This window comes from Salvia splendens, chromosome 3 (genome assembly GCF_004379255.2).
Source record: "Salvia splendens isolate huo1 chromosome 3, SspV2, whole genome shotgun sequence".
Taxonomy (NCBI): Eukaryota; Viridiplantae; Streptophyta; class Magnoliopsida; order Lamiales; family Lamiaceae; genus Salvia; species Salvia splendens.
Window position 1 is genome coordinate 7264230 of NC_056034.1, and position 24336 is coordinate 7288565.

Genomic DNA, 24336 nt, shown 5'->3' on the forward strand with positions numbered 1-24336 from the left:
TGCACGGGTTCCCAGGAATGTTAGGAAGCATCGATTGCATGCATTGGGAGTGGAGGAACTGCCCCGTGGCATGGAAAGGCCAGTTCACTACTGGATTCAAAAGCAAACATCCAACGATGATTCTGGAAGCCGTTGCGGACTACCGTCTACGGATCTGGCATGCGTATTTCGGTGTGGCAGGTTCGAACAACGACATCAATGTTCTTCAGTCATCGCCGCTCTTCAACGAGGAGTGCCGGGGAAAGGGTCCAGAAATCAGCTTCGTAGCCAACGGTACGCAGTACAGTAGGGCCTACTATTTGGCAGATGGGATATATCCGCGGTGGCCCGTATTCGTGAAGACTGTCCGCCAACCGGTTGGACCGAATAAACAATATTTTGCGCGCAAACAAGAGAGTGCTAGGAAGGATGTTGAGCGGGCTTTTGGTGTCCTCCAATCGCGGTGGGCTATTATACGGTGTCCGGCACGAGTTTGGCACGAAGATGATGTCGCGAATATTATGTTAGCCTGTATCATATTGCATAATATGATAATAGAAGATGAAGGCTTTGCGGCAGAGCGATGGGCACCAGAAGAAGGCGCAAGTACAAGTCACGATGTTGCCTCCGCGCCGATCCAGATGGGCGTACCACGGAGCAATGAATATTTGATCCAACGCTTCGCTGATATGCGCAGGACCACATCACATAACACACTGCAGGCCGATTTGATTGAAGAAGTATGGGCACGTAGGGGAGGTGGTGGCGCAGTGTGAACATGTTAGTGATTTGTACTAGATTAAATGTAGTGTGTAATTTTAATTTTAATTTTAATTTTAATTTTAATTTTAATTTTAATTTTAATTCTACTTCGTATAGTCGTGTTCTTCTAATTACGTATAGCCCAATAAATTTGTTCATAATTACTTGAAACATTATAAAATGAAAGTTGATTATAAAATTTGGGGCTATTAGAGGTGTTCACTATAGTGGCGGACTTAAAATTTTGGGACCATGGACAACAAAACTGTGGCTATGGATAAAAACTGGAGCTGAGGCTATTGGGCGTGCAGTGGACACTCTTACAAATTTCTTTCCGCGAGAGTCGAGCCAAGACCCAAACAAAATCAGATTCCTCACTCTCTTCTCCTCTCTCTCCTACGGCATGTTACTGTCGCTGCTCTGCTGCTGCTTCTGGTGATATTTCCCACTGTTTGACACCTATAAAAAGACCTCGCCTCCATTATTAAAGCTATTCTCCTCCATCTATAGTCTATACATACTCTTAGATACACAGCTCGGTGTCTTTCTCCCCTTCCCCCCAATCTTTTCAGTGACAAATTCGAGAATGTATGCAGAAACTGGGCTTATGTTTCCATACTTCTCTCAAGAAGCTCAGCAGTTTGATGATTTTTGCTGCTCACAAAGGCCTAATTCCTCTTTGGTAAATTATCTTATGCTTTTTTGATCATTTTTTGGGGAAAGGGTGTCAAAATATCTGAGGTTTTCACTCTTCATCTGTGTGTTAATGATCTTTTCCTCTTTTCACATTTTTTTCCATTTCCAAGATTTTTATACACCCTACCTTTTCCTGCAAGATGGATTTTACTGAAATTTTTTTCTATTTCATTTTATGAATTGCTATTTGCTTGCTCATGTTAATTGGGGCATCTCCATAGTTCTTTTTCCTGAGTTTTTGATTACTGAAATGAAAGTTATCATGATGAATTTCGATTTGACTGCCACAAATGTTGACTTATGTAAGAGCTTAGAGAAAAATGGGCCTTCTTTATCTCAAAGATTAGATTTTTCTTCTAATGTGCTTTTTCAATAGGCACCATTAATGGTTAGCACCTTGAGTTCTATTTATGGTGAAAAGGGAAATTATTGGAACATAATATCACAATCATTACTTCCGTTTCTTTGAAAAGCCATTAATTAGGTTATGAATTAATTTCAGACCTTTCTCATCTTTTCCAACTTCAAAAGAGTTCCTATTTTTGTGAAGGTCTTCGTTTTTTCTTCTCCTCCTTCTATACCTTTTCTTTTCACTCTATTGTATGCTGGTTCAAGATAGAGAAGTGAAGTGAGTGAATAAGCCTTCAATTATTGGTGGTTACTTTTGAAGCTCTGTTTTACAATGGGGATTTCTATGTCTGTTACACATATTTGACATTTAGCTAAAATGATCTTGATCACCCTATTTTTCATGTGTTAGAGTGTTTAAAGGCAGCTTAAATAGCAGTAGCATCTTAGTTTGTGATTCAAGTGAATTATCACATAAGTTTCTGATTGGAAAGTTAGTAGTTATGAGAAAGTGCACCTGCAGATACTTATAGACACCTCAATCATTGATATTAGTTTTTACTTTTTACATAGGGCGGTGTCTGAAATCTAGTAGATGACGGTTTCTGGTGGCCGATAACTGTAATGGAGCGAGATGAATTATCCAGCGAAGTCACCTATTTGTCTAGCTAGTTTTTGGTAATTATGATAATATACTTCGTATTTCTTGTAAAATTTTAACAATCTTACCATGATTTCTATTTATTACCGTGAATCTTTGTCCTAACATGTGATTTAACTGGTGTCCTCGAGTTGAACATCTGTGTCTGTTGTGGGCTTCTTTGTATGCTTTTATAGGTTGTACTGATGCATACTAACCATCATGATTAGACAAAAAAAGCTTATTTGCTAGATGTGTGCCTACAGCTTCACAGTTTTGGCTAACCACTAGTCATGATTGGTCATTTTTTACTCTGCTTCATGAGATATTTATATCAAATATTTTAGTTAAATTTGAGAATTTTTTCCCCCAAATTCCTATGTAGGGCATAACAAGCAGCCTCATGCAAACATCCACCATATCAGATTACAACCTCGGGGGAGAAGGTGATCTCTTCAAGGCACCTGAACCAGTAATTGGAGAACCATTAATGGCTGTGGATCCGATGACAGCTGCTATCTCAATGATCTCCTGTGGAGAAGATGTGATCTCTCCCCAGTCGCTAACAGTATCTGATATCGAGTCGTCTATTGAGAGTGGACAGCTCATCAGTGAGGTTTTCTATGAATGTAGAAAGGATCTTTTGGCACAGCAAGGGAATGAGACGCCACTCTTTGATACCCTGAGTATCAAGATTCCGTCTCTACAGATAGATGAAAATTTTGTTGTTGACGAGAAGCTGTTTGCGGAGGGCGCACTCCAGAAAAGTCTCAGCTCGAGTTGTCTAAGATCTGTGGATGGTGTGCATGAGGCTCCACTGAGGCCAAAATTTCTCGATTTTCCAGTTTTGGACTTTGGGGCTTTTAATGGGATGCGGAGAGCATTTAGTGAAGGAGATATCAAGGTAAACTCTTCTAGCAATCTTTATGCACATCTTGTTAGCACTCACTACCCTCTCATACTACATATTGTATCATGAATCTTATATGCCATGTAATTTGGCTTCAGAATTGGATAATGTTGGTAACATACCTAAAATGTATCCTGAAACACCTCTATATTGAATTGGGCCGGTGAATGATTCGCATTTTACCTCTGCTCGTGACTACTACACAAATTTATTGGTTGCACGACAATGTGTATGAACTGAGAAATGGTTAGATGTTTGTGGACTCTTGGACAGGATAGGGGTGGGTGTGATTGATACTGAGTTTTTATGGCAGACTCTTGATAACGATGGTAAAACAATTCTGGAGCAGTCCTCGGTGGTGCAACCTCGGGTTATAAGCAGCTGCCATTCTGAAGATCGCAGGGAAAAGCTCTGTAGATACTGGAACAAGAAGTCCAAGCGAAACTTTGGAAGAAAAATCAAGGTGAGACTTATATAATCTTTCTTCAGTTCCCAAAGTATAATATTATCCCTCCACTTTATATTAAATCTCACTCATATTCATCATATTATGTCAAGAAACTGCATACTGAGGGAGCACAAGACTAACTACTAACGCGTTTTGCTGCAGTATGCTTGTAGGAAAGCCTTGGCTGACAGCCAGCCTCGGATCCGCGGAAGATTTGCCAAGACGGAAGAAATGGAAAGCCCAGAGATGCAGTAACTGTCTGTATTATTGATTATGGACAAGGACAAGTAGAGGTGATCACCATGATCATCAACTCACCTCCCAACCTATCTTAACATCTCTCATAATGTCCAGTGTGGCTAAACTAGCTGTGTATATACTGTTTTTTAATGCTACACCAATAATATGTATGACTTCATCAATCTGTAGCTACAATTTCCCTTTAAATTATAGATTGCTGGCTAGGAGGCTATGAGAGCGTTCTCTTCTTTTTTGGTTTTAATATTCGATTTGATTGTATATTAATCTGGTAAAGTGGTTTGAGGTAGGGGTTTAATACACTAGGTTTAAATTTTGAACATGAATTTTTCGTAGAGACACATGAATTTGGTTGAACCATTTTATAAAAAATCACATTGGAAGGAAGAAATGGGCTCCTTATTGGGCTGTTGGGCCACAGTAAGGGAATCGTCAAACGTGTAACTTCCATGGTCCAACACGTCGTCGTTTCGATCACCGTATATGCTCTGGCTGAACCGCTGCCAAATCTCAACAACAGTGATTTCGACTCAATTTGATTCTGATTACGAGCTTCATCGTTCCAGCATCGCCACAAGGAAAGCAAAATCGTTAGGGATCAACAAATGGCTAGCAAACTATGTCGAGCAATCTCGTCGGCGATCTCTAGATCTGAGTTGTCCAACGCCGCGAGCCGCAGAGCCATCGCCACGATGGCGCACCTCCTGCAAAATCAGCAACCAGCAACCAAAGAGTCGGCGGTTTCCGACGACAAGGAAAACATCAATAGCCATATCGATGATGAGAGGAACATCGATTCTAAAAAAGACGGAGAAGATGATGGCGGCGATGAGTTCGTGAATAAAGGTACTGGTGAAGTCGGCGGCCCCCGCGGACCGGAACCGACTCGCTACGGCGATTGGGAGAAGAACGGTCGGTGCTCTGATTTCTGAAGTTTTTTGTATCCTAGTATAAAATTAGATTAAAATAGAAATTTGTGAAATTTCAACTGTTCCGGATTTCGCTCCGGCGATCCTGTTACCATCATATCCGATGTTTAATCTACTTGAGTTTGTTGATGTAACATGCTCAAATTAATTGCTGTGAAGAGCAAAATTGTTATCAGTTTCAGTTATGAGATTGTTTATCTTAAAAAAATGCCTCTACTTTCTGAATGAAAATAAACAGAATAGAAGGTTTTATACTTTTATTCATAAGCAAGATGGTTAAATGTCAAGAAGTAAAAGTGGTGGTTGTTGAGGTGGTGTACATGGTGGAAGAAGATGAAGATAAAGGTGAAGTTGAATTTGCAGAATTTGAGGCAGCGAAAGGATTGGGCGGCATAATGGGCATGTTTTGAGCTTCCAGCATCTGGATGATAAGTTTCATGGATGGCCTATCTGCAGGATACCACTGTATACACCAAAGTCCCACAATTATAAGCCTCTTCACAATATCAGTCTCCTCCACATTATCAACATGGATAGCTATATCCTCTCCTTTCTCCAGCTGATTGTACATCCACTCCGGAAAGTACACTTCCCCGCTATCCTGCGCCGCCGCTTCTCCGAACTCCCTCCGTCCACCAACCATGTCCAGCAACACCATCCCGTAGCTATAGATATCCGACTTGTATGACACCTTCCCAAAGTTCCTCGAGAACACCTCGGGTGCAATGTACCCTATCGTCCCCCTAGCCCCCGTCATGGTCACCACGCTCTTCTCCTTTGAGCACAGCTTTGCCAGACCAAAATCGGCAACTTTGGGGTTGAGATTATGGTCCAGCAAGATGTTGTGTGGCTTGATGTCGAAATGAAGGATCCTTTGTTTGCAGCCTTGGTGGAGATAATCGAGGCCTCTGGCTACCCCCAGCGCGATCTCCAGCAGCTTCTCCCACCCCACTGTGCTGCTCTGCTTGCCCGATGAGAGGTACTTGTTAAGCGAGTCGTTCTCCAAGAACTCGTATACCAGAGCGCGCTTGTACCCGTCCGCACAGTACCCGACCAAACGCACCACATTCACGTGGTGGATGTTGCCGATGGTTCCTACCTCGTTGATGAAGTCCTCGCCGTTCCCTTTGATGTTGGTTAGGACTTTCACGGCTACCAGAATGTCTGTCGAGAGCTTCCCTCTGAAAACCGACCCGTAGCCTCCCTGCCCCAGTTTGTGTTTGAAACCGTCCGTGATAGTCTTGATATCAGAGTAAGTGTATCTGGTTAGCCTTCTTGCTTTGTGATCCTCTAAGAAACGCTCAGTCCTTCGCTCCTTGCTCTGTTTACGCCTCTTTAGTGTGTAGAAGTAAAATAGTGCAGCAAAAGCTAGCGCCGTGAAAACAGCAACTACTACAATTGCAATGACTGCCTTATCTGATATACTACCTTGTTTGTTGTGGTGAGATTGTGTGGGTATGTGAAAGCATTGAGTTTGGTTATTGGTATTGAACCCACAGTAGTTTGCACGGCTTTCGCAGTTGGTGCAGACAGGTTCAGGCCAATGCAGGTAGGTATCATCAACCGAATACTCTCTCAGCCCGTCCAAAAGAACCTCAGAAATATCAGAAACGTTGTACATTTTCACACATCTGGAGAGAGGCAGGTCGGTGACCGAAGTAGAGGATCGGTAAGCATAAACTCGGTGATTCCCACGAGCAAGGCAAGTGATCGGGCCCATGGGCCTGGCCCATTCCTCATAGTTGTCCAGCGCTCCAGAGCAATTGAAAAGCGTGTATCCGTCGCCTGCACCATAGTACATGATCTTGATGTGGAATTGGAAAGGAGAGGGAGAGGAGCTCACTTCGGGCACCTGGGCAGGGAGGCATGACCCTCTGAACACACTGAGTCGGATCACTTGAGCTCTGTAGTCAATTTCATTTACGGTAGCTTTAGCTGAAAGTGGGAGGATAATATTCCGGGCCGAGGCACGGGCGGGGAACTGGAAGTCGAATTCGGTGCGGTTGTTGGTGGGGTTGCAGGAGAGGTCGAAACCGGGATAGCCGCAGTGCTGGGGGTGGCGGCCGATTAAGCGGAAAGGGAAGCGGACGATGGGGCCCCCCGAGGGGCTGCAGCTTGCGGGAGGGCAGTCCTGCTGGGCTGCTGCAAATCTTGGTTGCTGGATATTTAGTGAACAAATCAAGAAAATGAAGAAGGGAATCATGGTTTGAGGATCTGCAAGATGTAGATGGAAATTCAGCGATGGAAGAAACAGATATATACTGCGCATTATTTATTTATTTTTCTGACAGAAAGATACAGATAATTGCGATGAAGGAGAAGCCAATATTGACTTCAAACTAAGATTATGTCAACGGACTCAACCTAAAATGAAAAATCTAATCAAGGAATACTAGTATTTTACACTTTATTTATTTATTATATGAATTGATTAAATTAAATAATTTATTAAACATTTGTGGTGTGGGCAAACTTATAAGTGGATTGTTATTGATGAAGTGCACATTATTAGTAGGATATTTTTCCTTTAATTGATTAATTAATTAATAATAAAAGGATAAGAAAACGAAAGCTGATAATTGGATAGGTGTAGGGGCAGCAGAATTCTTCTCTACAAGGTCTGCGATTTAGCAGTCGCATATTCTCAACCATATCTTAATTTTCTAATTTCAGTTGAATCCTCAATACTCATTGTTGACTAGTCCACGACGCGTAATGCCGTCTACAACGCCAAGCCGTCCCTTAAATTACTATTCATTCCGTCCCTTAACTAAGGAATGAAACCAGCAAGCATCCGTCCCTTAAATTACTATTCATTCAATTTCATTTTTTATTTTTATTTCCAACCAAATTCAATTAAAAAAACACACTTCATTAAAAATAAAATAAAATAAAATTACAACATAAAATAAAAATACAACTTAAAATTCAAAAAAAATAAAAAAGACATAATTAAAATCCTAAAAAAGTAAAAATGACATAATTTAAAATACAATTTTATAGAAAATAAAAAAACTACTCCGTCGACGAATCATCCCCCGAAGGCGGTGGAGGTGCACTGAAGCCGTGAGGAGGCGGAATGCCAAGTTGTGCTGCCATAAACGTAATTCCGTTAAGCCAGACTTGGTATTGGACGGGCGTCATGCGGGAAGTGTCTGCCATTGTGGCGGTCATGTACATGGTCATAAGGGAGTTGGGGGGTCCCCCGAGCCCGAGCCAGTCTGGCTTGATTCGGCTCGACCCCTTCTCCCTCTAGCCGCCTTCGCCGCATTTCTCCCTTGCGGCCGACGGCGCCCATGGGAGAACTCCCCGGCATCGTCTGCCGGGGTTTCAACCTCCTGCGAGGCAAACTCTTATGGCCCGCTGCCCGAACCTCCCTCACCAGACGAGTATTGGCCACTCGCCGTGTGCTTTGTGCTCTTCGAGGTCGAGCCTGTACTGGACCGCACACCGCCGGCCCACCTTTCCTCGTCCTTGACGACCTCCCAAACATCGACATATTTGAATTGTTTGCCGGTGTCGTCGAGGTAGACCCGCAAAGCCGACCTCAGAATGTCGGCTCCCGTGGCTCCGCTTTGGTAATGAGCCGCTTCATTCTTGTGGATGGCGCAGAATCGTTTGACCTCTCTGACGACTCGGTCAAAGTGAGCGCGGAGCATCTTATATGTGCGGCGGCGGGACTCCTTCAGCTTAATCTGGTGGTAGGCCTCGGTGACCTTTTCCCCGAAGCACTTTCGGGGTTGTTGATTCCCGACGATGAGATCGTACGAGACGCTGATCCATGCGTTGTACACCGCCAGCGTTTCTTTGGGGCCGTACGGATGCCGACCTAGATCCTCCTCCTCCTCCTCCTCCTCCGCCTCCGCCTCCGCCCTGGAGCTTCCACCGCATCGGCCTCCTCCCCCGCCTCGGCCTTCTTCCGGAGTGGGTTCAACGGAATAATCCTCCCGAATCTGCGATAATCCCTGTGAATACCGCGGGGCGGAGGGACGGGCGTATGCATTCACGTCAAAATTGGGTGGTTGGTACCCCGGCGTTGATGAACCCTGGGTGCCCGGCGTCGACGAAGCGGAACCACCCAATGTGTTGTACATGCTCCCCCAGTCGCCGAATGCGTTGAGATCCCACCCGCCGGAGCCGCCACCGCCAGAGTTTCCGTCGCGGGACATTTTGTGATGAGATGTTAGATGAAAATTGGAGAGGAAATGGAGATGATTTGGGAAGAATAGATGTGTAGTTGTGTGTGAAATGAGGATGAATTAGGAGTATTTATAGAGTAAAAAAATAAAAAATAAAAAAAATGGAAAACGGCTATAAACGGTAATATTACCGTTTTTAATTTTTATTTAATTTGATTTTTTAAAAAAAAATGAATTATTGCGTCAGCGTGACGATGGCCACTCGCGGGCCGGCGAGTGGGCGTCACGCATGGCGCCGGGGCGCGCCACGTCGTCTCGGCGCGTGGCGAGACATCTCGCCAACCGTCACGGCGTGACGGAATGCGGAACGGGCTGGGGACGAGACGGGGCGCCGCAACGCGTCACACCGCCGTCTCGTTCCTTCGTGAGGGAATACGGGCCACCCGCGTGACGCGTTGCGGGTGGCCTAATTGACTGATTCACCTATATCTGTCCGAATGTCAGTCAAATCACGCTAACACTATTCACAGAGCTCATAGAATGTCTGCGTATATACTTGGATATACGATCATGTCTATAGATTTCAATTATTTATCCTAGAGAGATCCATGAATTGAGGTAAACTTTTAGTGGAACTTAATGAAAAGTTAGTTGAAAAAGTTGTTAGGAGGTGGATCCTGCTTTTATATATTAATTTTATAATAAAATGTGTATCTGAATGAGTTAGTGGAATATGAGGTTCACTATCACAAAATGTTAAAAGTAAAATTTGACAAATTTTGTGGGATGGACGGAAATGAAAAAAATGTGACAAACTTTCTGGGATAGAGGGAGTATAACATTTTCTTGATATATCGCGATGTATAAAAATTCATATATTTATCATACTATTAAAAATCGTTTGGTAAAGTATTATAGGATTAAAGTATTATCAAGTCAATTATTTTTTAGTAATTTTTTGTTACTATAAGTGTTAAGAGAAGATTCTCTTAACATAGTACTACTACTACATCAAAGACAATTCCCAGGAAAAAAAAATAGAATGTTGTTTGAAATCCCAAGCTGCATCTTGATTCTGCTTCTTTTCTTAACAACTAGCTCCACAGCTCAAGATAACTGCCCTTCTTCATCTTGTGGCAATGTGAGAATCAGCTACCCTTTCAGATTGACAAGCAGCCCCAAATCTTGTGGCTACGATAGCTCCAGCTTCGACCTCGAATGCCACAACAATGAGACCATCTTCAAGGTGGGAACTGCGAGGTACATCGTCCGGGACATAAACTATGCTACATTCTCCATATGGATGGTTGATCCATCCATAAGTACAGCAAATGCAAATCTCTCTTCATGCCCTGTTTATCCCACCGACATTGCTTCATGGCCGTACATGTTCTTCAACAACTACTTCTTCGACATGAATAGGCCGGTATCCTTTTTACACTGCCTAGCTCCTGTGACTTCTTCCAACTATGTGGAAGCCCCCCTTCTGTGGCAATAGGAGTAGCATTCTCTCCAACTCTTCCCGACTTTACAGTTACGTTGTTGAGGGAGATGGGATCGCGGAGGAGTCATGCTTGGTTGATCACGTGATTTGGAGCTCGAGGGCTAAGGGAAATAGCAGTATCACCAATCCTTCTTTGGCCGGCATCTATGGCGATTTGAGCAATGGGGTGGAGCTCTCGTGGTTTATTGTTCACTGCGGAGACTGCCCAAGATTTGGAGAGTGCCTCTTGGAGGACAGCCGGATCACTTGCAAACTCCAGTGCAAGGATGATGTAACAACTCTCTCGTAGCAAGGTTTTCGATGTATGTAGTCACATTTTTTTCTTCTATTTATTTATTTCAACTGTTTGTTTGCTGACACTGGTTTTTTTTTCATATGGATTAATGCAGGTCAATTGGAGTATTGGGGATGTGAGTGATCCATCTTCTCCTGTTAAACTTTTTTCACTTATGGAATACTCTCTTCTAACATTTTTTTTTTCTGGACAGATATCTACGGAGCATATATAGTGGTTGCATATGGTAAGATTTCCAACCTTGTTTTGTTCGTTCATTGTAGGAGATTGCTAATTTTGTGATATGAATCATGCAGGTGAACTTATAGGCCTGAGATTCGTGATTGGATTCGTGCTCCTGATGGTTTTAGTGGCGTCCCAATGGAGAAAACGGCACGACTTACCCCTCTAGTTTGTTATTGCTTCATTATGTTTTTTTTTTCTCTTATGTTTAGTAAGTACAATGTGTGTCAAGTGTATATCCTTATTAAAAGCTGATGTTTTGTACCTGTAGTTGATTGAAAGATTGTTATTATTTGATTGTGAACATATATTTCTGAATTTGGTTCAGATTTGAAATTTTGAGTACAATGTTTCTTTGTACTCAATTTCATGATACAAGTCATGTGGAAGTGAGCACATATACATATACAATGAGGCATAATGTAAATAAGTAATTCAATTTTGGGTGTTGAGATGAAAAGGACATTGAGGCATAGCATTAGCAGGCATGGTTTGCTGTTGAAGCATTTCGATCACTGCTTTCATGGATGGACGATCGGATGGAAACCACTGAATACACCATACCCAAACAATCAACAATTTTTTCACTGATTCGTTCAATTTCTCTTCTTCTCTCTCCTCCTTAAACAACCATTCTGGAAAGCGGGCATCACTGATGTCGTCTCCATGGCTATAAGTACTCACACTTGTGCCTACCATATCCAGCAACAGCATGCCAAAACCATAAGCATATGCTTTCTGTGGTATGATGTTTGATGAAGACGAGAATAACTCAGGAGCAGTATATTGTGATGTCCTTTCATCAGCAGACGTCGTAGACACTATGATTTTGGGGTTGAAGTTGTGGTCTAGCAAGATACTCCGAGGATTCAAAACCAAGTTGAGGAATTTCTGGGCTGATTCATGGTGAACATACTCAACTCCTTTGGCTATGCCTAGTGCAATCTGATGTTGCTTCTCCAAACCAACTGTGTGGTTTTGGTTTTCTCGAGATAAAACCATGTCAGCAAGTGTTCCACCTTGCATGAACTCATAGATGAGAGCTCTTCTGCGTCTATCTATGCAGTATCCAATCAATTGAAGGATGTTTACACGTTGCATCCCACCTATTATCTCCACTTCAGTGATGAAGGCCTCATCGTCTTGCTGAGAGGCATCGAGCACTTTGACAGCGACAGGAGTTCCATCTGAGAGCTTTCCTTTGTGCAGTGCTTCATGGCTGAGTTTCTCTTTGAAATTATTTGTGAGTCTCTTCACATCTGCATAACTGTATCTTCTTGGCCTCATATCCTTGTGATTTTTCACAGAATTTTCTATCCTTTGGTTTGCTTTTCTCCTTCTCTTCACCGCCTTAAAGATGAATAACGAGGCGATCGCAGTAAATGCCAGGAGTATTACCCCTGCTGTAATCCCTGTAAAGCAGGATCATTATCATGGAAAGATTTCGCATTAAATATGATTGAAGCAAGAAGATTGGTAGCCTTACCTGCAGCAAGTGGTTTGTGGTTTGTTGATGCACCTGTAGAATATACCAAATCCCATAAGCTAATGTGGTGCTAAGAGTTTTATAATACCGAAAAATATATAGGAGTATTATCGATTTTATTACCTGTTGTAGCATGTTGAGGGGTGAAGCATTCAGTTTCTTCTGCAGCAGAACTATTTTGCAACCTACAATAATCCCCTTGTGCTTCACACTTATCACAAGAAGGCCTGCTCCATTTGAGATAAAAACGAGATCCAGATTCATCGTCTCCTCCAGTCAATGCGCGGTCTAGAACGTATGAAATGCTGTACATCTTGAAACAAGACGAGTACGGGGGCAAGGATGTGATGTCATAAATAGAACCAAACTCAATAACTTTGTAACGGCGGCTGGCTAAGACAAGCAACTGCCTCATAGTTCCCTGTGTTGGAGCAATTGAATAGAGTTGATCCTTCACCATATCCTATTGCCTCTGCCTCGAATATTGGAGAAGCTGAAGAGTTTACAGTGGGAAGCTTCTCTGGGAGGCAGGAGCGAGGCCGGACATAGTTAACCAGCATCTTTTGTGCTTTGTAATCGATATCCCAAACTGCAACTGTCATGTTTAATGGAAGCATGACATTTGTGGCTGATGCTGTCACCGGGAATAGTAGATCAAGATCTGCTCTGCTTCCGTTGCATGATAATCCGAACCCCCACAATGCGCTGGTTGCCGACCTTTTATCCAGAACGGGAAACGGGCAAGAGGCGCATAAGGGCCACATGTTGCTGGGAGACACTCATTTTGGCTTAGTGCAAGGTGGAAAATGGAAATGAAGGTAAGGAGGAAAATTTTCATGTCTAGTTTGGATTCTCTGTGAAATATGTTTGATTTGCTTGCTACTTTCCATAGATCATCTTCATCTTACTTAAACTAACTCCTTTTCAAGATTCAGTGATTAAGTTTTGTATTGACTTTGTGTTGAATGAATCAGAATAGATATAGTTTATCTCATTTTCCAAGTTTTCTGACTTGGAATGGAATGCTTTGATAATGGAGTCCAGTTCAATTATCATGATGATTTGAATGTGGATTCTTGAATTATTTATAGCCAAATAGAACAATTAGTGATAAGAATGTGGGATTGACTTTGAATAATTAGGCAAGTCAATGTACTAATCCACTAATCCACTTGATCAATACATGAATACATTCCAACTAAAGCAATAACAGAAATGTCTCCAAAACTTCCAAGAAACTAACCATCAATTTCCATATTAATTAGCATAATAAACACTCTTTCATTGCTCACATATTCTCATCATCTGCAATCATGTCAAACCAAACGCTCTTTAGTTCGTATCTCGCCCTTCTGATTCTGCTTCTATGTTTCACAGAAAGCTGCAGAGCTAGAAACAGCTCACATTGCATCACTTCTTCATGTAGGAATATCAACATTAGCTACCCTTTTAGGCTGAGAAGTGATCCTGCAAACTGTGGCCATCCGGACTCCATCTTTGCACTCGAATGCCAGAAAGATCGACTCACACTGCACATGAATTCCAGAAGATACCATGTTGAGGCAATCACTTACAGCAACTTCTCCATTCGGATATCTGATCCAGGTTTAGACAGCAAAAATATCTCATTCTGTCCGATTTATTCGTACGTAGACAATGTTTATATGTACTCAAGCTATGTATACACATATTACCCTAGCAGCATTTACATAACATACATCAACTGTCAAAGTCCTGTAGTTAATCCGTTATACGTTGAGAATCCTTACTGTGCCAACACGAGCGCCTTCTCCAACACCTCCAGAATTTACAGCTATGTCACGGCTGAAAGAATATCAGTACCCGATTTGGAGGCATCCTGCACCTTTGACACCGTGACTCAGGTTTCAGTAATTTGGCCATCCACAGATCATCATAACTATTCATATGCACAGATTCATGATCTGCTTGCCTATGGATTTGAGTTATCTTGGTTTCGCTTGTTGTGTATAGAATGCGATGAGAGCAATGGAGAGTGCAGTTCGGAGAGCAACGAAATCCGGTGTCGCCACTATTGCTATGAGAGCACCCCTTTTGAAGACCTTACTCTCATCTGTAAGCAAACTTTCATGCCTTGGTTCAAAAATATTTTCTTGAAACAGGAAATATAATTTCTAAGTAGTGCAAGATGGTTTTAATTATGAAGTATGAACAGCCTTATTAGTGTACAAGAAGATATACTAACATTCATCTTCACTTGGGAATGCAGGCAAATTGGAGTATTATGCAGGCAAGTTCTCATATGTAAAATCTTTTCTTGAATTTGCTACATATATTATTCATCTTTTTAATTACCTGCTTTCTCCATTGAACAGTTTATTTGTACTTTCCGGCCTTAGCAATCGGTAAGTTCTCACTACCCCTCAGAATAATACTCCAAAACGTACCATTTCCATATGTTCATTGAATTTTTTTTCTCTACTTTACTGCAGGAGGGCTTATAGTACTAAGATATGTAGTTGGGATTCCATGTTTACTTGGAATGGTAGTGATTAGGAGGAAAAGGCAGCGTTCGTGGATAAACAACAGTGAAAACATCGAAGAACTCACGATACACCAGTTGAATCATATGCCAATAAACTATAGCTATAGGGAGATTAAAAAGATGACTCACAATTTCAAGGCTAAATTAGGAGGAGGGCCTCATGGAACTGTTTTCAGAGGCAAGCTACGAAGCAGCCCCATTGCTGCAGTAAAGATGCAGACTAGTTCTTCTTCTTCTTCAGCTAGTGACAAGGAGTTCATGAGGCATGCATCAGAAATCTCGAGGATCACCAATGCAAACATGGTCAAACTCTTTGGATTCTGCATAATAAAGGGAAACAAAAGAGCTCTGGTGCATGAGTTTGTGCAATGTGGCTCTCTTGACAAACACATCTCCTTGCAAACACGATCTGAGCTGTGGAGAGACGTTGAAGATAGCTGTGGGGATAGCCCGTGGGATCCAGGGTTTGCATGCTGCTAACATCCTGCATCTTGCAATCAAGCCTCAGAACATTCTACTTGATGGGGATTTCAATGCCAAGATTTCAGATCCCGGACATGAAAGACTTGAGCCATCACGGATTAAGGGTAAGATTGGATTCATGCCCCCAGAAATGGTGTACAAGAACATTGGAGGAGAGGTTACAGGCAAAGCTGATGTGTACAGTTTCGGAATGCTGGTGCTGGAAATGGCTGCGCGGCTTGTGGATTTACAATCAGTTGTGTGAAGGGAAGGAGTTGGAAAGAGGTGGTGGAGAAGAAGAGGAGATGATGAAAAAGAGGACTGTAGCAGCATTATGGTGCATTCAGATTAAGGCTGGAGATAGGCCAACTATGGAGCAAGTTGTTAACATGCTTCAAGGGGGAGTTGAGTTGCTGCACTTGCCACCAATGCCTTTCCAGAGACCCATGCATTCTGACTAGTAGTATTCCCTCATGTATTCATTTATTTACTTTCCTCTCTTATAATATAATTATTGATCGCTAAAATCATAGTATATGATTGAATTATAATATCTTCCATGCTGTGAAAAGAGAAGATGAGTTAAGATTTTTATTATTTTAGTATTTAAATGTTGCATTGCTAATAGACTCTGTTATCACGCAAAATTCTGCTACATAAGATGGTTAAAGTTCATGCAAAAGTCATACAGCCTATCATTTTTAAATTTTCTATTTATATGAGATGAAGAAGTGGAGAAGATATTTTAGTGGTGATTTTAGCCTTTTGAGCGGCGTTGAAGGTTTAGTTGGGACTTGGAAGTGATGAGTCATGCAGACTAGGGCACGTGTCAGTTCCTTAAGCGTGGCATGCCACGTACATATATGATATACCTCCTGCCTCCTCCTCTTCACTTCCACTCTCACTCTCCACTCATAGCCTCTCATGCCTGATACTACTCCTCCTCCCTGCTCTTCTTCCAACTCCGCTGAATCTCACGCCTCCAAGTCCGCCAAAGATGCCCGCCGCCGAAGACGCGAACTCCGCCGCATTCGGTCACTACCTCTATCCACTTCCGCCGCAGCTGTGGAGGGTGATACACCGCCGAGTTTGAGGCGCAAAACTTCCTACGGCAAGATATCCGTGGTCGGGCGGCGTAGGGAGATGCACGACGACGTGGCGGTGGAATTAGGTTTTCTCAAGAGAGATGGTCAGAGCTACGACTTCTTCGGCGTTTTCGAGGGCCACCGCGTGGGTCGCGCCTGCCGCGAGAGGCTCGTTGAGGTCGTCGAAGAGGAGACTGATCAGAGAGAGAGAGAGTGGGAGGAGGTGATGAGGGTGGCCTTTCAGAAGGTGGCGGCGCTGATGGGAATGGGGTCGGTGGCTGTCGTGGGGGAGACTGAGGTGGTGTTGGCGGGCTCCAAGGCGGTGCTGTGCCGCGGAGGGGAGGCGGTGCGGCTGTTGGAGAGCGAGGAGGAGGCGGCGGCGGCGCAAGTGAAGGTGAGAGGTGTGAGAAGGAGTGGAGAGGATGAGTTTCTCATATTGGGGAGTGATGGATTCTGGGATGTTATCTCTGACGACCTGCCTTACCAGATTGCCACCAGGTATTGCTGCGGCGGCGCTCCACTTGATGATGGGGCGGAGAAGGCCGTGGCTGTCATGGCGGAGATGGCGCTGGCTCAAGGTAGCAAGCACAATGTTAGTGTGGTTTTGGTGGATTTGAGAAAGCCTAATGCAATTCAACAATCTGGTTTATGTGACCCCTAATTTTTTGTTTTCTTCTTTGTAAAATACTACTCTAGAATGTAAGCTTCCCAATTCCCTTTCTTGATCAAGTGCGTGTAAGTTGTAACCAAAACCCTTGTAACAAATACTACCTGCATAAGTTAATAATGGAGTATCTTTTACGGTCATGTAGAAGAGGAAGATACCGACTATACACATGCATTACACAATAAGGCTCCTCCTGTGTTAGATCCTGGAGTATTACACAGCACTAGACTGGTCATTTGTGTTCAGCACTAAAATCTGGCTCAGCTGGTTTCAGTAGAAGCACAGGTGATACCCTCGTCTTTCTACCTGCATTGCGTCGCACTGCTCGAAGGGCGTTGGCTGCGAATCTCGATGCATAAATGGTTGCTCCGAAGCTGGGGGAACTCCCGCCTCCTTTGGCCAATGCATCCTGCAGCCTGTTCTCTTCTACACCGAGAGTTTCCTCCATCTTCTTCCTCACACAGCGCCTCCACGCTGCCTGTATGAAACAAGCAGCCCATGTCCTCCACTGCTGCGAATAGAATCTAAACGTGTGGCGCAGCTGCTTGCTGTGCAGTCGCCTGAACTGGGAGGCTACAAACTTGAGATCGTCGGCCATGAGAGCAAACGATTCTACTTCGACGAGGGCCTTCACTGTTCTGGTTGAGATGGGAAGGTTGGATGATGAATTCGGGTCTAGAGCCCATGTCAACAGCTCCTCCCCACAGAAATCGCCCGCTTTGAGAATGTCCGAATTGAAGAACCCTGTCCGCCCTCCGTTCGTGGTCACTGTTAACAGTTTGCCACGCATGATGAACAGCATCTCGTCTACGGGATCCCCTTCTCGCACTATGTAGCTATGCTCCGTGTACAGCACTGGTTTCAGACGATCACACATTGCATCCAAGAGTTGATCGTCCATTGTTTCAAACATTGGCACCTAGATCAAGTATATATATATAATTATCAGTTTATCACCAGAAGACAAGAGTGTAGGAAAGAACTAGCTGGAAATGTTACCCTCTTAAGCAAGGCTAAACAGAGATGTTGCTTTATGTCTCTTCTGAGGTCCTTGGGAAGATTGCGTATCAGATAATCTTCATCTACACCCCGAGTTTCCTGCCATTTGTATTGCTCATATCTCCTGATTCGCTGCCTCAAACTCTCAGGAAGGAGACGGTGAGCCATCCACTGCTCCGCATCTCGTCTTTTCACCCTCATCTCCTCCAATCTCAGTGTTGTAGACTGCAGATATGTCTGTAATAACAAAATCCAACACAGTTTACACATAACATTGGTAATAACAGAAAAGAAGAGTGCAAATATTGTATCATCTTTTGTAACTTACCTGCATATTTCCAATCAGAAATGAGAATAGGACCAAACCAGATATGGATATGAAAATTGCGAAGGTAATTTCCCAAACGTAGGTACTTGTTTTAAGATTCTGGCCGAGAGAACTGCAAAGTTAGTTAAGTTTATATATTATGTACAAGAAACCCTGAAAATAATTACTCTACCAAGCATGCAAAATACTATCTAGAAAAAACAATTACTAGTACCACATTTTTCAAAAAAATTTGTTACATTCTTCTTGGACATATCTGCCTCAATAGATGATTATGTCAGGCACATCAAATTAGGAAACATACCTTAGATTCTGGAGTCCCCACCAGAAACAATAAAAGAACTTCTTGGGAAAATCTTGTGATTCAAAAACACCAGACTGAAGAGCATTAAGGAATATCCCAAAATCAAAAATGGAAGAATCAGGTGGCTGAAAAGGGCAAGATTGGTTCAAAATCTGAGGCAGTCCAGCATGATTAAGCTGGCAATTAAAGGAAGCCTTCCTACAATCAGACTCATCTCCACAAGCTTTTATCCAGCAGGTAGTTTCACGCTCTATAGAAAGCACATACCAACAGGCTCCAATCACCTAACAGAGGAGCAAAAAAAACGGAGAACAAAGAAAACATAGTTAGGGCAGGAAGACTATTTTTCATGTGAAAATTCTAGGAGAAGATTCGTAGGCCAACCAGCAAGAATCACCCTAAACCTATCCTACCCAATCTCTATGTTTCAGTAAGAACTAAGAAGTAAATGCCAATCAACATGGCAACAATAATATACTAATAGTACGTTATATGGAACCAAACCACATTTACACAATGTCTAAAAGGCATACAAAAAAATTACATCATGGTTCCTGCCCCATTTTGGCTGAAGGACAGATGCAGCTATTCCATGATACTTCAACATAAAAATTTTAGACAGGGAAAAAAATCAGAAAGAAAATAAAATAAGCAAGTAAGGTAACATACATACTCCATAAAAGAATGAAAGGAGAAAACAATGTTACAAATAATATAACCAAGCTACTTGTCCTTATAAGATCAACCAATATGCATAAAACTTCCGGGGGGATACTTACATGACTAGCGAGCATATAAAGAAAAAGATTGAGGGCAGCTCCAGCCCATGCTGTTTCAGTGAGTATGCCAGAACTTCTTGTGACTTCTTTGTACAGAGGACGGATTCGGAGAACCCTTGGAATGTATTGAAGGATCACCACAATTTTTAACAAATTCTTCGTGTTCAAAGACCTTGCACCTTTCAATCTGGGTACGATGATCACTATTACAATCTGTGCAAGCCAAAGAATGATCATCCAGTTATATACATGTAGACAAACTTATTGCGACTACAGCAATTTGTTGAACATAATCTGCATTATGCGTACCACATGCATCGTATAGTTGCAGGCATGTTCAACTCAGAGTTGAAGGTCGTGTATATTTTTGTGTAATTCTAAAAGTACAAATAAGAAGGCAAATTTGCTGAAGAAGAAAATGCATATAGGGAGATAGAACTTTGTATAGGGTATCTGAGAACAGAAATCATAGTTACAAATTAAGAGACTGAAACACTCTACTTAATACAGCAGAAGTTACAATGATTAAATTTTCCTTTCATGCATTATGTACATCAATATTATGAACAATAAAACTTTCAAAAAACAAGTTCCATGGACTATAAAGATAAGTTATCCTGCTTGTAAAGTACAGCTACGATGAAATCATACTATATCTGTGCACATAAAGATTCTATCCCTTACCTGTGGAAGTGGGAGAACTGCAAGAATATCAATTATGAAGTAGGAAGCCAGATATCTCTTTGCAATCTCCCATGAATTTTCAACAAGAACACCTCTTCCAAACACACGAGAAGAAGGGCAAATAAAACCAGTACGGAATTGAAACATGATATGGATGAGGTAAAAGATATCAGTAAATGACCGTAGCACAGAAACTATAAGTTCCAATTTCCAGTCCAGCTCAAGGCACCTCTTGTCGCCATTTATAATTGGTATGTAGAAAAACAAGGGGTCCAGCGAGACTGCAACCACACATAACAGAACAAAAACTTTATTCCATTTTTGAAGAAATGATCCTTGAGGATCCAGAATTTTTTTCACAGATCCCTTTTCATCAGCTTTCAACTTTCCCATAGAAAAAGATCTCAGTGATCCTGTGATTCTTTTAATTCTCTCCGAGCCATATTCAAAACCTCTATGAAACTTGTCGGAAACTGAATATGCTGCTGATTTAAGTCTCCCCAGTTCCACCCCACCTCTAGAGGAGGATTGAGTATCCAACCTTCCTTGAGATCTCCAATCTTGAAACCTGATAATGTGACACTATAAGATTGTGGAAAAACAGAGATACATAACAACAGCAGATTCAACAAATTCCAGTTAAACTAAAGCAACAAAACTAAAACTGACCGGATTGGATATGATGCAAATTTGGAAACAAGTTTATAATGTGAATTGATCGTAACAGTGATCACAATAACTAACCTGACAGTCTTCTCTTGTTGGAAACTCATAATCCCGCTCAATTGCAGATTATGTAGATTTCTGATTCGGTTGACAAAGAAATGGAGAAAAATACGAGCCTGCTGCTAGCTCCACATTTGTGTAGCAAATTAAATTAAACCCTGAATAAATATAAGCCCAACAAGACAACTCTGTATTAGAAAATTTGATGAAATTGCCTAACTATACGCAAGATACAGAAACAGAAACATCCTTCATCAGGTAAGAAGTTCAAATTTAGACATTTCAGTTTGGCAGTTCAACTCCTGACCAAGTTTTGTTTTCTCAAATCAGAAAATATCCGTAGTTTAAACTATGCTAGGTCAAAATAAGCGTCAACCCCATATGAAAAGAGGGAAAAGTGAAAGAAATCCAAATGTAACAAAGTATTGCACAAACAGCAAAAAACAATCAAATAAAAAGGTGAGGCAGTTAAGGAAAAGGGATACGTGACTTCAAATTAATTTGATGGGCATTAAATTGACAACTATGAACCAGAAACAGAAGCGAGAAAAAGAGAACAGCGGTCCAACAATCATACACATGAAGTCGTGAGTCGTTATAAATTATAAAGAGTCCGTACACCACTGTCTGCTCTTTCTTTGAGAGAGAGGGAAGGGGTGAAGTTTCGTGGATATTTCCAACTTTTTTTGTTCTGTGCAGCTTGCAGATTGGATTGAACGCAAAAATCTTGTCACTTGCATATACTGAATACTCCACTAGTAAATTTTAGAGACGAGATTTCAGGCATTGGATTGGATTGGATTGGATTGGATTGGCGTCCACTCAGCAATAAATTAAGTTGAAGAATTCAAGTATTCAGTGGGGTCGTTGGTGGGCCCATATTTCAAATGCTGTTGTGACATGCACGACGACCATCGGTATAATCATTCACTACAAAATGGAGCACTAAACGACGTATGTCTGCTCTTGATTAAACGACGTATGCACTACGCCCATACTCTCCATTTCTATCCCACTTAACATATCCACCTTTCTTTCTTTTCTTTTTTTTTCCACTTTTCATATATAGAAATAAATTCACATCTCTTTCTCCTCATTAAAATATTCAATCTCATTTTTCCCTCTATTTTATTATACTCAACTACTTCACATAACATCTCATACCATTAAAAAATGTGGACATCTTGAATAAGACGAAGCAAAGGAAGTACTCTTTTACTATGGTTTAATAAAAAAAATTGATAAGAAATTACTCGCAAGTGGTTTTTCGATTAATATAGGGCCTAGTTCTATAGATCTGAAATAGTATTATCTTCGTTCCTTGTTAAGTCATTTTTCTATTTTGAAAAGTTTTAAAATAATTAAGTTATTTTTATTTTTTAGCAAAAATTAATTTTTTCTGTTATTTTATTTTTTCTTCATCTCTTTTACTTTATTCACCATCTATTTAACATATTATTTTTAATCTCCATGCCGAAAGAAGTGCGACTATTAAAGAGGAACGAAGGGAGAAGGGAGTAACAACTTGTTCTGCCCATGTGACTTTTCAAATAATAGCAGCAATGTATAAACAAAAAGAAATTGTCGTATTCCGCCTTATCTAAAATCAAGATAGATACTTATTTATTTATTTTGTCCTACTAGAAGTTTTTTTAAAATATAAAATTATTCTATTCATCTAAAAGAGTAGTATTACCTCTGTCCATAAAAAATAGACTAAGTTATAAATAACACAAATTTTAATATGCAATTGATAAAGTAAAAGAGAATGAAGAAAATGTGGTGGAAGTAGTATTAGTGGATTGTGGAAGGTAGTATTTAATTGTTTATAATTTTTCATATTTAAATTGATCTAATTTTTATGAATGGACAAAATGGTAAAACTAGTCTATTTTTTGTGGACAGATGTAATACTGTATTATTTTTCTATCTAGATCAGTCCATTAAAATTGATCTATATTTACTTCTTTTTTGATAATATGTATCCATTTTTCATTAATATATTTTACTCACTTTTTTTTGTCATATCACTTACTTTACCGAGTTTTGCAACTCATATCACAAATAAAACTAATTTTCATGAACCGAGAGAATATCTTTGTTAAAATAAAATATAACTAGATTTTAAGTTGATGAAATGTAACTTGATTTATATCACACATTTTCTTTTTAACCAATAAGTTGGTGTTGATAATTCGTAACTAAGAGCATCCATAACCCGGCCCGAATTCAGACCTCAAGTCCCCTCCACGTCATCATTCTCCTAAATTTGATTCCCTGGCCACAACTCATCTTACCCTCCAAGCCCCATCCAGGCCACAACTATTAAATTGTACTATTCACAACTACAACATATTTTAATCGTAAAATAGAATACGTTGAACAATTAAAATATGGAAAATTTATTATTCAGTCGAAAAAGAAAATTACAAATCCTAGAAAAAAAATACAATCCAAGAAAAAAAATGAAAAACTACTTCTTCATTTGTGCGCGAAGGTAGGCGACCATCTCATGGTGCAACTCGAGCTCGAACTCCGACATTGTCGAGGTATCCCTCGATGTCAACTCCATCAGCTGTCCCATCCGCAGAGTAATACCCATATCCGACATAGAGTCGGATATTTTATCCAGAGAAGGATTGGGTGGCGGCGGCATAGTGGGGTAGCTCGAAGTAGTTGCCTTCCCCTTCGCTTTCCTCTTTGTCGCTTTTGTTCCCATCGGACGGCTTTGAGTACCAGGGGATGAGAAGAAGACGTCGTCGTCTGTCACGTTGAGATCGATTGTCGGACCTCCTTCGCTCGAAAAGTATTTTTCGGCAGCGGAAACTTTAGTTCTCTTCGGCGCCCCACTTGCCACCTGTTCTGCCCCACCAGTGTACTTCGGGCTCTTCTCGACAATCTTCCAAACATCGAAGTACTTGAAGTTCTTCTTCCCGTCAGAGTAAAACTCTTCCTTGGCCTTTTCCACGAGGTCCATCTCCCTGTGCCTGCTCGGCCACATCCGGACTACTTAGTCCACTTGCCATTCCACTTATTCATCTCCTTTTGGACCCGACCCCAACGCTTGCGTAGCTTCACGTAGCTACGCTCGAACGACCCTCTAGGTCAACCAGCATTATATTTCTGGGCAATCCGCTCCCAGAACACTTTGTCGCTCTGCTG

General features: G+C 41.5%; 6 protein-coding genes and 1 long non-coding RNA gene across 12 annotated transcripts; 4 read left to right on the plus strand and 3 right to left on the minus strand.

Moving 5' to 3' along the window:
• Positions 1–1078: 1078 nt before the first annotated feature.
• On the plus strand, positions 1079–4285 carry LOC121794655. 3 transcript variants are annotated; one of them, XM_042192921.1, is made up of 5 exons: positions 1079–1423; positions 2359–2463; positions 2811–3329; positions 3649–3798; positions 3946–4285. In XM_042192921.1, the coding sequence occupies exons 3-5, from the start codon at positions 2829–2831 to the stop codon at positions 4036–4038; spliced, it is 744 nt and encodes a 247-aa protein (XP_042048855.1). In that variant the 5' UTR covers positions 1079–1423; positions 2359–2463; positions 2811–2828; the 3' UTR covers positions 4039–4285. The 3 variants fall into 3 exon arrangements, with proteins under 3 accessions (XP_042048855.1, XP_042048854.1, XP_042048856.1); XM_042192920.1 differs by lacking the exon at positions 2359–2463; XM_042192922.1 differs by lacking the exons at positions 1079–1423; positions 2359–2463 and adding an exon at positions 1485–2065.
• Positions 4286–5201: 916 nt separating this feature from the next.
• LOC121794654 (rust resistance kinase Lr10-like) lies at positions 5202–7337 on the minus strand. The gene has a single exon (XM_042192919.1). It carries the CDS (start codon positions 7237–7239, stop codon positions 5254–5256), a length of 1986 nt encoding a protein of 661 aa, XP_042048853.1. The 5' UTR covers positions 7240–7337; the 3' UTR covers positions 5202–5253.
• Positions 7338–10499: 3162 nt separating this feature from the next.
• Positions 10500–11343, plus strand: LOC121796418. Its single transcript, XR_006049745.1, has 4 exons — positions 10500–10915; positions 11003–11023; positions 11102–11134; positions 11205–11343. It is a non-coding gene; the product is annotated as an uncharacterized LOC121796418 (long non-coding RNA).
• Positions 11344–11528: 185 nt separating this feature from the next.
• Positions 11529–13566, minus strand: LOC121794820 (rust resistance kinase Lr10-like). The gene is made up of 3 exons (XM_042193171.1): positions 12740–13566; positions 12617–12649; positions 11529–12542 (listed from the first exon to the last, which is right to left on the minus strand). Exons 1-3 carry the CDS (start codon positions 13074–13076, stop codon positions 11566–11568), a joined length of 1347 nt encoding a protein of 448 aa, XP_042049105.1. The 5' UTR covers positions 13077–13566; the 3' UTR covers positions 11529–11565.
• A 291-nt stretch (positions 13567–13857) lies between these two features.
• On the plus strand, positions 13858–16129 carry LOC121794657 (LEAF RUST 10 DISEASE-RESISTANCE LOCUS RECEPTOR-LIKE PROTEIN KINASE-like 2.8). 2 transcript variants are annotated; one of them, XM_042192928.1, is made up of 5 exons: positions 13879–13951; positions 14043–14710; positions 14865–14885; positions 14971–15000; positions 15088–16129. In XM_042192928.1, exons 2-5 carry the CDS (start codon positions 14152–14154, stop codon positions 15618–15620), a joined length of 1143 nt encoding a protein of 380 aa, XP_042048862.1. In that variant the 5' UTR covers positions 13879–13951; positions 14043–14151; the 3' UTR covers positions 15621–16129. The 2 variants fall into 2 exon arrangements, with proteins under 2 accessions (XP_042048861.1, XP_042048862.1); XM_042192927.1 differs by having other exon boundaries at positions 13858–14710.
• A 105-nt stretch (positions 16130–16234) lies between these two features.
• LOC121794658 (protein phosphatase 2C 51-like) lies at positions 16235–17351 on the plus strand. The gene is made up of 2 exons (XM_042192929.1): positions 16235–17081; positions 17175–17351. The coding sequence occupies exons 1-2, from the start codon at positions 16527–16529 to the stop codon at positions 17346–17348; spliced, it is 729 nt and encodes a 242-aa protein (XP_042048863.1). The 5' UTR covers positions 16235–16526; the 3' UTR covers positions 17349–17351.
• Positions 17352–17442: 91 nt separating this feature from the next.
• On the minus strand, positions 17443–21976 carry LOC121794656 (cyclic nucleotide-gated ion channel 1-like). 3 transcript variants are annotated; one of them, XM_042192925.1, is made up of 8 exons: positions 21794–21976; positions 21193–21332; positions 20449–21016; positions 19765–19977; positions 18986–19269; positions 18682–18793; positions 18354–18590; positions 17443–18273 (listed from the first exon to the last, which is right to left on the minus strand). In XM_042192925.1, exons 2-8 carry the CDS (start codon positions 21219–21221, stop codon positions 17587–17589), a joined length of 2130 nt encoding a protein of 709 aa, XP_042048859.1. In that variant the 5' UTR covers positions 21222–21332; positions 21794–21976; the 3' UTR covers positions 17443–17586. The 3 variants fall into 3 exon arrangements, with proteins under 3 accessions (XP_042048859.1, XP_042048858.1, XP_042048860.1); XM_042192924.1 differs by having other exon boundaries at positions 21752–21976; XM_042192926.1 differs by lacking the exon at positions 21794–21976 and adding an exon at positions 21665–21754.
• Between the last annotated feature and the right edge of the window lie 2360 nt (positions 21977–24336).

Bases quoted from the DNA above. Each gene is read 5' to 3' on its own strand.
- LOC121794658 (XM_042192929.1), top strand. From the start codon at position 16,527: ATGCCTGATACTACTCCTCCTCCCTGCTCTTCTTCCAACTCCGCTGAA. The intron at 17,082-17,174 runs GTGAGAGGTGTG...CTGCCTTACCAG, and splicing joins CGGCGGCGGCGCAAGTGAAG to ATTGCCACCAGGTATTGCTG.
- LOC121794820 (XM_042193171.1), bottom strand. From the start codon at position 13,076: ATGGTGAAGGATCAACTCTATTCAATTGCTCCAACACAGGGAACTATG. The intron at 12,650-12,739 runs GTAATAAAATCG...TATATTCTACAG, and splicing joins CCCTCAACATGCTACAACAG to GTGCATCAACAAACCACAAA. The intron at 12,543-12,616 runs GTAAGGCTACCA...CCTGCTTTACAG, and splicing joins CCACAAACCACTTGCTGCAG to GGATTACAGCAGGGGTAATA.
- LOC121794657 (XM_042192927.1), top strand. From the start codon at position 13,930: ATGTCAAACCAAACGCTCTTTAGTTCGTATCTCGCCCTTCTGATTCTG. The intron at 14,886-14,970 runs GCAAGTTCTCAT...TCCATTGAACAG, and splicing joins CAAATTGGAGTATTATGCAG to TTTATTTGTACTTTCCGGCC. The intron at 15,001-15,087 runs GTAAGTTCTCAC...ACTTTACTGCAG, and splicing joins CTTTCCGGCCTTAGCAATCG to GAGGGCTTATAGTACTAAGA.
- LOC121794654 (XM_042192919.1), bottom strand. From the start codon at position 7,239: ATGCGCAGTATATATCTGTTTCTTCCATCGCTGAATTTCCATCTACAT.
- LOC121794656 (XM_042192925.1), bottom strand. From the start codon at position 21,221: ATGAGTTTCCAACAAGAGAAGACTGTCAG. The intron at 19,270-19,764 runs GTAAGTATCCCC...CTCCTCTGTTAG, and splicing joins TTTATATGCTCGCTAGTCAT to GTGATTGGAGCCTGTTGGTA. The intron at 18,274-18,353 runs GTAACATTTCCA...TACTTGATCTAG, and splicing joins GTTTAGCCTTGCTTAAGAGG to GTGCCAATGTTTGAAACAAT.
- LOC121794655 (XM_042192920.1), top strand. From the start codon at position 1,328: ATGTATGCAGAAACTGGGCTTATGTTTCCATACTTCTCTCAAGAAGCT. The intron at 3,330-3,648 runs GTAAACTCTTCT...TTTTTATGGCAG, and splicing joins TTAGTGAAGGAGATATCAAG to ACTCTTGATAACGATGGTAA. The intron at 3,799-3,945 runs GTGAGACTTATA...GTTTTGCTGCAG, and splicing joins ACTTTGGAAGAAAAATCAAG to TATGCTTGTAGGAAAGCCTT.